This window comes from Contarinia nasturtii, unplaced genomic scaffold (genome assembly GCF_009176525.2).
Source record: "Contarinia nasturtii isolate CC-2019 unplaced genomic scaffold, AAFC_CNas_1.1 Cnas_scaffold_1037, whole genome shotgun sequence".
Lineage (NCBI taxonomy): Eukaryota > Metazoa > Arthropoda > Insecta > Diptera > Cecidomyiidae > Contarinia > Contarinia nasturtii.
In genome coordinates, this window is record NW_022198383.1 from 6,123,653 (window position 1) to 6,139,320 (window position 15,668).

A 15,668-nucleotide genomic window follows, 5' to 3' on the forward strand; every position below is an offset into this window, starting at 1 on the left:
GCCGGATGAGCAAAGAGAGAAAAAAATAGTGTACACGCCAATGTGCAAATCGAAAATATGAATGTGTGCAAACTGCTAACGCACGTGCATATAATTGTGAATTGATGTTGCAATGGTCGAATAGCAGTACAAGGGTTGTTTGTTGACTGTAAATTACATTTCCGAGGTTATTGTGGTGCTGGGTGTCAATGCAGCTATGCAACACAGTCTCATGTTTCATCTCAAACTCTCTCTATTTTGTGCACTGCAAAAATTACAAATCAGATTTTGTCTCCCCGAGGAGAGTGAAACATGTGTTTGCCTTGCGATGAGCGACAAATACACGATAATTCACTTGATTTTTTTTTCTCACTTTATTTATTTATGCATTCAATTTTTTCTTCGTTGTGCGTTTCACGAAAATTCGAAAAGGAAATAAAAATATTGGTTTAAGCGATAGAGATGCGGCAGGCAGAGGGTGTACGCATTGACTACAAGTGAAACGATACAGACATACTGGACTGGAAAATAACGGGAAAAATATTCTCATAACTGGTATTTCATCTCTTTTGCTCTCTCTCTCTCTCTCACTCACTCACTCAGCCACCGAGAGAACTCTACATGCTTCGATGCAAAAAACGGAAAAAAGTTTATATATACACCAGTCAGTTTGGTGCCACATTCTCGAACAATTTTCATGCCTGCAGCATGATAAGCGATTCGATGTCGATGTAAATTTGCAATACACCCAATCTCACTTGCCGTCACACAAATATCACTCTGTTTTCCCTCTCACTCTCGTTTCGTTTTCTTCCATCGTTTTTGTCTTGATTTGATTTTATATTTTGCTATTTGTGTTCTTTGCTCCATTTCGTTTATCTCATATTCGAGCATTGCATCTCTCGCGCGCGCCGCCTGTAAATTGTATATGCACAGTGTGAAAAACAAAATGACACCAAAACTGCATTGAAAAGGTCAAATAATTTGATTTTTATTGTGAACTTTTATTGGAGCAAATTATCGTTACTCTGTTTATTTGTTTTGAGTGCAGGCAAAGATACGCGCGGGCATTTGTTTTTTTATTCTTCATATTCTTTAATTCATGCAATTTTTCATTCGAATTCACTGATAGCTGACTGTATTGATCCAACAAGGAAGATGGAAAAGGAGGAATACGATGAGCTATCGTATTCATTGTAAATATTTTCAGTTTCCGAAATTATATACATTTCACACATTTTCTACTTCTCGTATTGCTATGGAAACATATAAGTTACATCTATTTAAATACAAAATATTTTCGAAAGCCTGAATTAGAGGAAAAACCTTTGGTTAATTAATTTACTCATGATTTTACATGTGTTCCGTTTATCGGTGCATGTAAAAGATACGTTTGATAGTCGCTCTCTCGGTCGACCCCAGTTGTTTTACACATAATCGAATGCGAGAACAAAAAGGAATCCCCATTCGAGCCATGTCCGTGAATGACACTATTGCCTAGCACGAGAGATAACAGTTTGAACAGAAATCTCGGCACAGTTACAACTCCAGTGACCGACCCCACACACACACACTCACATCTCGTTGCAAATATTTACGTATGCAAAACCACACCAAATGGATTTTACCGTGTGTTTTCATTTCACGAACAAAAACACATTTGATTTTTTGGAACAGAGAAAAAAGAGGCGACTGACTGAGCTAATGTGTCCGGGATTCCATAACAAGTGTGAGAAAAAGAGAGTGCGAGAGAGATATACAAACTTAAAAACCGCAAACTTTAAAGCAAAGCATGTTGATGGTAAATGGTGCTCTTTTTTTTGCTTTATTGACTAGACAACTGCTGAATTGAGTATGTGTTGACATAGGACAAGCAGATTTTTGGTGAGTTTCAAAGTATCCTGAAAATCTAAAATGAGTACAAACACATAGCTGTAATATAGTGCAAACATTGTTATTGGCGAATAAATTGAAAATCAGCGGGAGCATTTCAAATGTGATGTTTTCATCACCAATAATAACTTCGTGCAATTCAAAATTAATGCGCAGAAAAATAAAAGACCAAAAAAAAAAACAGCCATCATAAAGTAAGTTCAAACGCAATGAAAATGTAATACATGTGTAGTACAGTCGTCATCGGTAGAGCGCATTTTCCACACATCAGTCGAAGACAATATAGCTACACACTTCGAATGAATGTGTGGCATGTGTAATCACTCAAAATAGTGCGAAATGTTTAGTAGTCAGTACCCTGTAAAAATATTACGACTCCTATCGCATACGCAAATGTTTATAGTCTCAAATATTACTTTTGCGCACTACTTTTTTGCATGAATAGCACACGCAAACATCAGCTGCCACACAAGGAGTTGTAACGAATGTAAGTTGGTGAAAATCGTGTAAAAATTGTGAAATGAAACCTTCAAAAACATTAGGTTTTTTTGTTGAATTTGTATACACAGCCAAAATATACTTTACGTTTTATATAATTGTATCAAACGCACAGACACACACACAAATACCCAATCTCGTCGTGCTGTATGGTTTATATGGTTGAGCGTACCGGATTTGAAAATTTTGTCGAATGAAAACAAAAATGTTTAACTCGCAAACTATTTTCCCGCAAACGAACATAAATTTCGATTATTCACACAACATAGATTCAGTCAAAGTGTACGATTTTTGGGTAAATGTGCGTGCGCGCTGCCACACCGTGTATGAAGAGAATGTGCATGTATTTGCGAGTGTGCAAGAGTGAGCGTTGTAAAGTTGTCGCGTGAAAATTCATGGTATGCGAACAATGACGATGAAAGAGCAACAACAGTAATAATAATCATTCAGCTGTGTAGTTGTCGTCATCGTTTTATTTGAAATTGCGGCAGTCGTCATGGCATTGAGATCAACTCTCAAACTCTATTTCGTTCTCCTTCGTCTCACACATTCTATCGCTTTGTATTACGTAGGTTGCTCCATAATTTTTTTTAAAATGGTACTTATAGTGTTGCCCGATGTAAACCATTGTCATATTCGTAAAGTTTGATGTTTTGGTATGTATTCGTGCCCTGAACCTTTTGTCGTACGAACGCTATTTGTATTGTTTACAGTGACTGGTAAACTGCGACTCAACAAAAAAATGAATTTTACACGTGAAGATTTTCGTAAAATGATTTACTACGATTTTCGAAGTAAATTATCTCAACAACAGTGTTTCGATCGACTTCATTTGGCCTTTGGCAATGAAGCACCAACCCTTCAGACAATTTATAACTGGTACCGAGAATTCCGTTGCGGTCGTAGTTCGCTCAAAGACGAGTTTCATACAGGTCGTCCAAAATCGGCTGTTGTGCCACAAAACATCGATGCTGTCAGAAAACTGATTATGGAAGATCGTCATGTGACCTACCGTGAGATTGAGGCATCTTTGGGCATTTCATCCCACAGCATACATACAATTTTGCATGAACATTTAGCCGTAAAAAAGATTTGCTCTCGTTGGATCCCACATAAATTGACCGATGAACAAAAAATGGCTCGTGTGAGTTGGTGTAAAGAAATGCTCAAGAAATTCAATCGTGGTGCTTCAAAAGACGTTAATAAAATCGTCACTGGTGACGAATCGTGGATATATGCCTATGAGCCCGAAACGAAACAGCAGTCGACTGTATGGGTCTTCCAAAATGAAGATAACCCAACGAAAGTTGTTCGAGCAAGATGCACTTCGAAGCGAATGGTCGCCTGTTTTTTCGGGAGAAGTGGTCATGTGGCAACCGTTCCACTAGAGGATCGTAAGACCGTCAATTCTGATTGGTATACCACCATTTGTTTGCCCGAAGTGTTTGGTGAAATAAGAAAAAACAACCACCGTCGCAAAATAATTCTTCATCACGATAATGCGAGCTCTCACACATCTTTTCAAACTACTCGATTTTTGACCGGTCAAAACATCGAACTGATGGGTCATCCACCGTACAGTCCTGACCTGGCACCCAATGACTTTTTTTTGTTCCCAAGCGTGAAGAAAAAACTACGTGGTCAACGATTTTCGACACCAGAAGAAGCAGTTGAAGCGTTCAAAACACACGTTTTGGAGATATCAGTTTCGGAGTGGCACGAATGCTATGACAAATGGTTTCATCGAATGCAAAAGTGTATCGATCATCTCGGGGAATATTTTGAAAAACAATAAAACCATTTTCGACAAAAAACAACTGTGTTATATATGTTTTTAAAAAAAATTATGGAGCAACCCTCGTATCACTCGCCGTTCCTTATTCTCTCTGTTTTTTTTCATAATAATTTATTCAGATTTGGCATTTTTGGTGACGGTTTTACTTTTCCGCACACATAGTGTAAGGTGAAAAGTATTGTAATCGGTCAAAATTTTGAAAACTTCAGAAACATGTTTTCTGGACGTTTCTGAGGTCAGGGAACCCGAATCAATCCGTTTTGAGCATGGTTTATGTTAGTCTGTACGTCGTACGTTGTACGTTGTACGTCGTACGTTGTACGTCGTACGCAAAATTTGTTAGCAAGATTGCGCTCATCGTAGAAACTTAATTCAAAATCTGACTTTACAGGATGATTGGGGGTCCCGAGGAATAGAAATCATTAGCTTTTGAGCGACTTTGGTTGATGGAAAAAAATGTCATGCCTGGAGTGATACCTATGAAAAAGAGTCCAATTTTCGCCCAAAAGTCATACTTAATGTAGACTTAAACACTCAAAAATATGTATTGGGGGGTTTTTTGGCACGAGAAAACCGAATCCGACGTTAGTTTTGAGATACAATCAATTTTTGATACAGTTTCCTTGAAAAAATCACAAAAAAATGGCATTTTTGTATGGGAGCCATGCCTGTATGCTACCTTAATGACGTGAAACTTTGCACAGACTATTTTTTACACAAAAAAATAACATTCTGAAAGTTTGAAGAGATTTCAATCAAAATTAGGGGTACCTCCCATACAAAATTTTCAATTTTTGGCTCAAAAACGAAAATTTTGTATGGGAGGTACCCTTAATTTTGGTTGAAATTTCTCCAAACCCTCCGAAAGTTATTTTTTTATGAAAAAAATAACCTCTGCAAAGTTTCACGCCATTAAGGTAGCATACAGACATGGCTCCCATACAGAAATCCAAATTTTTTGTAACTTTAGTTATGAAAAGTGTTTCAAAAATAATTTTTATGGCAAAATTAACGTCAGATATATTTTTTATAGTGTTTTGTTAGAAAATAGAATAATTTCAAATGTCGTACAAATGAGTTCATCATGAAAGTGTGAAAAATCTTTTCTTGGCTACTTCTGCTATTAAATTAAAGAATATTTTGTTGCCAAAGTTGAAACATATTTTGGTCTCGAACTTTACGCCGCTTAAAAGGCTTGAAAAATCGAACAAATATTATTTTGAATTGACTTAATAAAATACGCAACTACCACCGTGCGGAAAAGTTCGTCTTACTCCCGTAAGACTCTTTATTATTTTTCCGTCTATTTTATTCGGTTGTGCATCTCGATGCACAACAACTTTTTCATGTTCACTAACTTTTTTGTGTGCCGGATATGTATATTAATGAGAAAAATTCTTGAGAAAATTTCGCTTGCATTTCCGGCATTACATCTCGTTTGTGACACAGTAAAAGAAAAACATCGAACGTTACGTTTTGCACGTATTCAGGTTTTGCAAAAAATACATGTACCGAAACAGATGAATCTTCATTCGAATTGACCTTTGTCTAATACGCAAATTCATAACTGATTTTGCCAAGTATGACCTAATAGTAGTTTGAAAAACAGCAAAATGGCTTAAATGGTAAAAGTAGAAAAAAAAAACACACACATATTTTTTTCAACACACAGCAAAAATGGTGCTCGTTTTATTACAATATTTTTGGTTTAATCTACATACGATAATATATAAGCGATTCTCGTTTTTCTCATGGCAAATATAAGCTTAATGCGAGTATGAGTAAATGATCACACAAAATAAAATTGATATTGATAGATTCTCTAAAGCGCTTCAGAATTTTTTTTTCTTTTCATCTAAGAAACGAGGGGAGTTTATTGAACTAATCGCTGATAAGTGTTTCTTCCGTTGATGCTGATGTAATCACTTTAAATAAGAAAAAAAATTTTGTTCAGTCCGAATATTTGTCGAACATTTTTCTTTGTCGTTCGTTGGCACACATTTGATGAAATGGTTACATGAAATGGTGTCATATCCGATATTTCAAATACCATAAAAAATCAGTTGACCGACAAGAGATGTTTTTTGTTTAGAAATCCGGATTTGAAAAATGCAAGCAATTACATCTCAAAAATGAATTGTTTATATATTTCACTCGAGTGATTAATTTTCTGATGAATTGATAAATTTGCTTCACTAAATGTCTTCACCGTACACACAAAATGAATTACATACTATATTAGCTGAAAGTCGTACAAAAGTTTCGTAAAGTCTCTCTTATCATGTTTCTAAAAATCTAAGCGTAAGTATACAAAATGAATAGAGAATAGAAAAATTCGACGCTATTATATAAATGTTAAATCGACTAAAATTTCCTAATCCAAAAATGCACATTAATATAATTGAGGCACAAAAACCAACATTCACACACACAATCACGCCACACATGCACAGTCAACGACACACACACACACACACACAATATCCGATTTTCGTCTTATTAATGTATATATTCACTCAATTTCTTCACTCGAGTGAACGTTTGGTATTTTCTTTTTTATTTTCTTTTAATTTTGCGGTCTCCCATCTGCATCTTATCAATCAAAGTAAATTACTCGCATTCCGCTGTATTAAGAACCGTTCGTATTCGATCCTTTGTTGCTTGTTCAACGACCGGTTTTAGCCAAGTGCAATTCCACTTATTTCGTGACATGTGAAATGTTTCTAGCACGGGAAATATTTCATGAATGGTTTGATTTCCCAATTCAATGTGTACATATTCGTTGTCGTCGAGCGTAATGGTTTTTAGTTCTTTGAAAATTTGCAAGCGTTGTAAATCGTTTGGATCGGATAGGTGATTGTACGATATGTCGAGGTAATTAACTTTTGAATTGGATGGTTGGTATTGGTCGATCGTTCGATTGCGAAATGTGAATCCACTGTCACGCAACCATAATGCACATAATTCGGGTAATTTTGCAAATTCAATAATATCAATGTCCCGAATTTTATTCTGATACATAATAATTCGATTTGCGTGCTTCAAATTGTACATGGATCTACCAATCGTTTCCAAATTATTATTATCGATGGTCAAGCGTTGCAACAATGGTGCACCCTGAAAAATGTGATCGGACAACGTTTTCAGATGATTTTTCGATAAAATCAACTCACTAAGTTCGGGTAAATCGAATGTTCCATCTTCAATGGTATCGATATCATTATCGCGTAAATTCAAATAATTCAATTTTGTGAGGCCGGCAAACATTAAGCGACTCAACGATTTTAACTCATTTTTTGATAGCGTTAATTGTTCCAATACAAACAAACCATCGAATGCATTGTCTTCGATGCGGCTAATACGATTCCGTGATAATGTTATGCTGGACAAATTCGATGCGTACGTAAATACATGGCTCGACAGGCATTCCAATTGATTGTTCAATGTTAAATGGCGTAGATTTTTTGCATCCGTAAAATCATCACTGCTTATACTTTGTACATTGCCTCGAATCTCCAATTTGCGTAGTTGCGGAAATATGCGAAATATTTCCCGTGGCACTTCCGTAATGTTCGATTGTAATTGACCGTTCTTTGGTGTAAATAGAACAGACGTTATATTCGATGCACTTGTACTCGTTACGGTGAATATTAATGGCTCATCCTTGACTAATGTTATTGGCTTGGTCACATAGCAAGCATCGATTTCAATTTGATAGTTTTCATTTTCACATAATTCACACGTTATATTCGCTGCATTCACCGTTTGTAAGCACCATATTATACAAACTAACCACCACCAGCTGCAGCCGCTGACGCCACCACACCAGCGTAGACATTGTGTCGCCCTGCAAAACAAACGAGAAAATAAACAAACATGATGAAAATTGTTCATTGATATGTTCACTATTTCCCTATCTCTCTTTCTCTTTCTCTCCCCAGCACCGCCGCAATGACGGAAAATTCGAATAACATGCATCTATTCACGACTAATAATATTATTGATGCCAAACCAAAAGACCCAGCAAAACTTCCATCGCAGGAAAAATGCGATATTTTCAAATAGTAAATTGAATCTTGAGTCGGCGAATACAAACAACAAAAAAACTAAGCGATTGGATAGGTACACTTACGATTTGTTATTTGAGTGGCTGGAAAATTGTTTTATTGAATTCATCATCCAATGTTATCTCTTGATATTTTTTGCTACGTACGAAATGCACGTCGTGTTGTTGCCGATTTGTTTGTTATGTTACCGCGTCTTATTATTTGTTATGATTGGCTTGAATGGCTGAGCACTACTAAATCGTAGATTGAAGACGATGTGTCTACGACGTTCAGAAATGTGTGCAATTGCGTGTGTGAGAGAGAAAGCTTTTTGTTGATCGCAAAATACCGAACAAAAAAAAAGTGAGACGAGTTCTTGGCTCTCAATGTGTATTTGTATGCAGTAGCATAGTGAGCAAATATGAGCGACACACGAAGACATATATACGGGCACAAGGCAGTGAACGATCGGCATACACGAGTACACGATGATAGCGCACGCAACCACTTGGCTGCATCTCTTTCTGGCTATCACCGCTACGAACTGCTTTTGATCTTTGTGTAAAAGTTCGTTAGTTCAGGATTAAAAGTATGAGACTCGTCAAAGCGACCAAAGCCAGGCGCACACATAAATTTAATAATACACATATGTGGCTTTATCATTAATTCGGAGAGTGCGCGAATACGATCGCTTGTTCATTCACATTGTGCGCACATGAGTGTGTATATACGTGTAAGTTTAATTGAAACAAAATAGTTTGTCAAGAATAGAGTCAATGGATCAAAGACATACAGTTTATATTGTTTCTATGTTGACGGCGTGAATAATGATATCAGTTTAACGTTTGCTGACTGTAATTTACATGCTGTATATATATTTTTTTTTTGTATTTATTGTAAATTGACCTTGAACTCTGAACGTGATAACGAAGCAAATCATTATTATGCATTATCATTGCATTGTATGCTGACGAGGCATACAAAAGCGTCCGCGCTAGATCCAACGTGTGTATAGGGCGGAAAGGGAGCGCGATATAGATTTAATAAGGCCATCAACAATATACGATTATCACATGCGGTGCTCTTGATGGAATTATTTTCGTTGTCGTCGTCGTTGTCGTTGTTTTCTACATGAGCCAGTTTCTATCTGTCTTATTTGTGTTGTTGCCTCTACTGCCGTTGCTCTCTAGCGTCTCTCTGAAGTCATTACTAGAACATTGTGCGATAGTAGTTTTTTTCTTTCCTGTTTTGACTAACCGACAGAGTGAATAAAGAGATGAATTCATTCATGAATTAGTCACCGCTATTCGCTTTACTTCTTCCTTCCACTAGCGCCCAGTTCATTCAATTAGAATTGATCATATATTAATGATTTAATGCACACCACATGATACACATCATTCTGTTGGATCTGTCAAATTCAACTATTCAAATTTATTGTGAGAATATCACGATAATGGCACGTGCAGCGAAAGTTTAATACGACTTGAATTCTGAAACCATCATTGCATCCACTTTATTAGCATCATAAATGCAAATAGTTATTGAGAGAGCCTGACTATTACTTCCTACGACAGCACAAATGAATAAAATAAAGGAAAGGAAGAGAATGAGCATTGTTCCCAAACCTTTCGCAATTTAATATATTGTTATTCAAATGCCAATCATTGATGATTCACATTTGTTCAGTCGAACATGATGACTGTCAAAATGTTTCAATTTTCAAATGTTCAGCAGTCATTAAGTATGTTTTTTCCTTGTTGCTGTTTGATGCTCAGTGATAAAAAACAAATATAAATAATCGCAAATATATGAGTTTGTTCTCTTTTTTTCCATATATGTGAAGAACAATTTAAAATGCCTGATACGAGAGCACTGATAAATAATATTAATTTTTTATTAAAACTCAAAATCATTCATGAAAGCACAAGAATTCATGACTTTGGACCGACAAATGTGTGTGGTTGATTCGCGTGCATACGCATATATAATACGCGTATGATACGCTACCACAATTCAATGGCATTTGGATTAAAAGCAGAAATTACTGCTAAATTGTGGTATTTCAAAGAGGGAAATGCGCTTTGGCATAAAACGACCGGAGATGAAACTTAACACAATTCAAATATCATCGAAACGAACTTCCAAAACAAATGAGGGATAATAACATTAAAGATGCATACGATGAGCAGCAAAAAAAAATTTAAATTCCGAGAAAGAAATGTTTGTGACACGAAAGAGAGCCGAATAAAAAAAACCGTGCACATATCACTCACTCTCTATCTCTTGTATTCGTATGTCAAACGTATGCCGTGGTACATTCACATTTTTTGAATATACATTCGATTCTCCTTTTTTTCCCTGTCATTTGGCTCAAATATTTGTTTATCAAATTGACAACGAATACATAATCACAAACACACAAATCCAGTTAGGATACGTTCATTTCAGCTTGAGCCAACCACTACCAACCATGTGTGTGCAGTAACGAGAGGCAGTTCACAACAGTTCAAACATTGGAAGCCCCAAAAGGGAAAATATGGCCCACAATGCTGAAATAAAAAAAACGAACTGCAAAATGAATCAACAGAAAAAAAGGCAAAAATATAAAATGATTACGTTCGAATAGTACTGTCCGTTCTTTGCACATAAAATTCGCAGAATGGGCACAACAAATATAGAAAATATTATATATGTATAGCATATGTATACGGTTTGATAGAGCTAAAGCCGGAACGGAAAATTCCAATGGTTTGTAAATCAAACAACAGCTCACTTATTCTCACACTGTTTTTTGCATTTTATTTTAGTCATCTACGCTTCCTCAAACTCACACTCACACAATCCCGAATCGAACGCACACCGATCGAATGCAATAATGAATCCAGTTATTTATGTTACTTTATCTATTAAAGACTCATTGCAATAGTCTCTCAATATTCCGGCCGAGAAACGTCTGTTGTCATTCTTTTTATTTCATTTTCATCGTTTATGAGTTTAAAGAATCATTTTGGTGCATGTGTTTTGACCAAATTCGACTGATTTCAACATTCACATTTGGCTGAAAACGATTTCATTTGATGTATACAATTGACCAAATGTGCTGATATATTTGGCGGAGGAGTAACGAAGGCTGAAGGTTAACGTGGAAAAAGTGAAAAATGTAGATAGGGTTTTTTTATATTTGCATCCGTTTCATCTCTTTATTTTCTGCATCAGTCTGAGCCAATACAATGCTTTTTTTCGTATTCTGCACACTGTGCAAATACCAGCGATTCCGTTTCATGTTCACTCGTCGCCTTTCATCCATTCCCATTCCGAATGGTTATTATTTTGTATTCTATTTGAATCCGTTCGGATTTGTTTGTTCATCATATTTTCGTCTATTTTTCGTGCCACTGTCGAAAAAGTATAGACACACACATCGCATCCTCGGATAAGAGAAAAAAGCAAACTAAAACATATTTTACAGGATGGAAAAAATGAAGAGAATACAAAAAAAATGTGCGACCAAATATATCTTCATTTCCTCTTTTTCACCGAATTTTCAATGTGTGCTTATGTGTGTGTGTACATTTCATATTTATCTAATCATATGTATTATAACGAAGCTACAATATTTGTACAACGAGTTTCTCTCTCATTCACGATTGTTTGAGTACATGACATGTTTTGGAAAAAAATGTTGAGTGACTTGTGTTCGGTCCATGCTTACAACAACACTTAGTGAACGGCGTTAAACTAATTTCAATTTGGAAGTTATTTTTCAATTTTTGATCCGACGAAAATGGAAAATGGAAAATGGCGCAACACGCAACACAGCATCGACCTCGATGGATATTAATAAAATATATCCGGGCACGATTTTAATTAATGCCCACTTTTTAATCATTCATGCTCCGCGTGTTGCACTATTTTTGATTAGTTTATGATAACAATGGCTGGCTCATCACAAAACTACCGGCACTCTTCATCCGATGCGGTGGTGGTGCGATCGAGCATTTGTGATTTTCGAATATGTATAACACAGATGTCAATAATGATGGCCATTAGTTGATGTTATCATATGTTGTTTCCATTTATATATTGGATATATTCAATATCGCAGAAATTGTGGTTGTATTGGTGCGGCTGTTAATCATTGTGAAACGACAGCAAATTCACAAAGTCATCGACAGTTAAACCAACTATTTCCCCTTTTTTTCGGCCCTTTAATCTATTTTCGTATAGTTTTGAGCGAATGAAAAACCAAATCGAACCCCCTTTGAAATCGGTAGCTATGCGAGATTCGACATTTGTTTTGCATTAACCACAAATGTATGTAATCTTGTTTTCCCTTGCTCTTCGTTGCTGCTGCTGCTGCTTTCATGTGCGTTTTTTTTATTCATGCGCTTCGTTTCGGTTTATAGATAACGTACATCGGCAAAAAACACAGTAAAATCAAAAACACATTCATTCATCGCAGCAATAACAGTGGCAGCATCCAGCAAAATACTACACATCAATTCGATTCGCATCTTAAAATTCAACGACGAATATCGCTCTCACTCTCCGCGTATACCGAAATGAATGTCTAAGAAGATGTGGCTGTTGTTTGTGTTGCGTTTTTTCAATTGTTGGCTGGAGTGGCTTGTCTTTGTTATCCACTTTGGCCGATCTTCCTTTGTTTCTTACGTTTTTTTGTTCGGGTTCATGTATATGTTATTGTCTATTTTCCCATCTCAATTCTTTCTCTCTTCTCTCGCTTCGATTACAAACAAAAGGCTACAAAAAACAACCCCCTATTGCCATATTGTTTCGAAAAAAGTGCCTCATCTCTTCGATTTTTTTCTTTTGCTTTGCAAAGAAGATAAGTATGGTTGTTTTTTGTGGGTAACCGATGTCACCAAGCCATTGCAATATTGGTTGACTCTTATCAGACAAATGAAAATGATCCCAATTTGTACCAAATTCGTCTTGCTATTTATGATTATTGCGAAAACGACGTATAAGAAAACAGAAAGATAGAGAGCCAAATCAATACTCCAAAATTTTATTTCTTCATTCGGTCGTTCGAATCTGGAATTTAAACGAAAAGTGGTCGAATTTTGACGGGAAAACTTCATTTCTTCACACACACATATGCACACCGCTTTAGTTGGCATCACTATTCTGAGTACATCGATTCGAAACTTCGTCTTTAAACACATTTACACATGTCGGACACGAATTCAAAACTTTAACTCGGGGATTTTCGTCAAAACATCGCGCTACAATACGGATAAAGGCGAAACACACGTGCTTGGCATTGTGAAAAATCAAGTGCACCAAACGTTTTGACAATGAAGACTTTTATTGCTGTTTGTTCTTGTTGTTTTTTTGGTGCGCTTCATGTCATTTTTATCGTCACAATGTTGATGTGCTCGTTCTTATGTCGCGTGTGCGCGCTCTTCGCCACTATATCAAAACTATGAGGAAAAAAAAACTTTTTCATTTTCGCCCAATATATTCAATCATGGTTTTCACGATGTGTTTTATATATTAAATATGTATGCTCTATCGCTGCATAACTCTCTCTCGCTCTCGCTCACTATTCCTTATTCTTTTCTTGCTATGCTAACGCTCTAGTTTTAGGGTTTTTGTTTTTGTTATCGAAGAAAATAAAAGTCAGATTGTCTATAATACGTCGAGATGCTGTTGTTGTGGCTCTCTATCATCATGCATACAAAACACGCTCGTTCGCACGCAGACACTTAGTTTATCTTATCGTTGAATGTTTAACTCACCATCACACTTGGATCTATCTCTCATTCGCTCGCTTGGTCTCTCTCGATTTTTTGCTTTTACTCAGCCAAAAAAAAAAAAAAAAAAAAAACAAGAAAATGAAGAGAAAAAACATAGCATCGACTATTTGCCTTGCAATTTAATGGAAATATTTGCAATATATTTCCCGTTTTTGTCAAGATTTTTTTGCTCCTTCTCACCCGACATGTGTGTGTGTCTGTGTTCGCACAATAGAATATTATGGGGGTTCTCCGATTGGCATCTAAAAGCAATCTCATTACCCACATATACACAAAAAAAGCATTTGAAAAGTGTGAAATCAAGGAATTTCTTCATTGGATTCCTAAATTCTCTGTTGATGTAGCCCGCGATGCCAAAATGGCAACATAACGACATAAAACTATTTATTATTTCTTATCTCGACAAAATGTATTTTGGGTAATTTCTTTGTGATCGACGCTGTTGTTTTTTGTTTCTTATATTCGGTTGTATTTCAGCGCTCGTTAATAAAACCGAGTCAACGGCGAAACTAAAACAGCAAGAGATATACATGATCAAATGATTTTTGATTGCTTTTTGACTTTCTTGTGCTCTTTGTTTTGTAGTTGCGAAACCAATCATATTTTTTTATTCATTCATGCGCCAACTTCGGCTACTTGAATGGTGAGTCCCAACCACTTATCGATTCGATTTTTGCACAAGTTTCACATTATGTCATACATAATAAATAACAAACATCACTTAACAGTCACCGAATATGACTAGACTTTTTACGAAAAATGCGCGTTCGAATCACGCCCCTTCAATCATCGCAAAAGTTCACCACATGCCAAACTAATGTATTATTCCATCTTATGCGTCTTTCGATGAAGCGAACACACAAAAAACTCATCATATTAAATATAATATATTAGGAGATGTTTTTTGGGAGAAGAGCGTGAAAAATTGCTTTTAATTTGAATAATGAAAACGAATTTTTGAATTATGCATTTTTAAATCGCATTTACTACGCACTTACTTCGCGAACATGCAACCGAATCCAACAATGACAACAGATGGTTATCATCGTAAAATAATGCCCATGGCCGCACAAAAATGATACATTAACTACACAATATAACCGCCCCACAAATTAAATACATTGAGTAGTGGTACAAAGTCGGTACATGATTTTTGAGCTAATTTTACCATTTGATTTATGCCAATGCAATTTAACAAAGTACTGCACACTCCTCCCTTCATTCATAATGTCACTGAGAGGGGACGGCGAGGGATGAATGATACAAATGTGGTATTTGTGTCTCAAACCCACATCAATTGCATTTCAATAAATGTTATTGACTTTTACTGTTCGCTTCAGTTTGACGGAAATGAAATCGCATTTTTATAAATTTATTCATTGCATCTATATTCTACAGTCCAAAAAAGTGAGTGGAAGAGAAACGTTTAACAAAGAAACAAATGAAATGTGAGACAAAATGCCGGGATAATAATATTGCCGGGGGACAAGGGGGAATCAACTTTCTGCACATTTTTTTTAGCAAAATCATAAATACTCACAAAATTGTTATGAAATTAATGAGAATTTTGGATTTTCAATTAAATTTGGACTTTCTTCAAAATGTTTTGTACTAAAATAAAAATGCAGAAAAACTATAACTTATTTCGTATCAATAATTCACGAGCCTCATTAA

At 35.9% G+C, this 15,668-nt stretch overlaps 2 protein-coding genes across 6 annotated transcripts in view; one reads left to right on the plus strand and one right to left on the minus strand.

The window, feature by feature from the left end:
- Nucleotides 1-15,668, plus strand: part of LOC116343968 (lachesin-like) — a 47,982-nt gene that overhangs the window by 11,933 nt on the left and 20,381 nt on the right. The window lies entirely within an intron of this gene.
- LOC116343969 (slit homolog 3 protein-like) lies at nucleotides 5,827-8,588 on the minus strand. Its single transcript, XM_031772311.1, has 2 exons — nucleotides 8,298-8,588; nucleotides 5,827-8,012 (listed from the first exon to the last, which is right to left on the minus strand). The coding sequence occupies exons 1-2, from the start codon at nucleotides 8,342-8,344 to the stop codon at nucleotides 6,776-6,778; spliced, it is 1,284 nt and encodes a 427-aa protein (XP_031628171.1). The 5' UTR covers nucleotides 8,345-8,588; the 3' UTR covers nucleotides 5,827-6,775.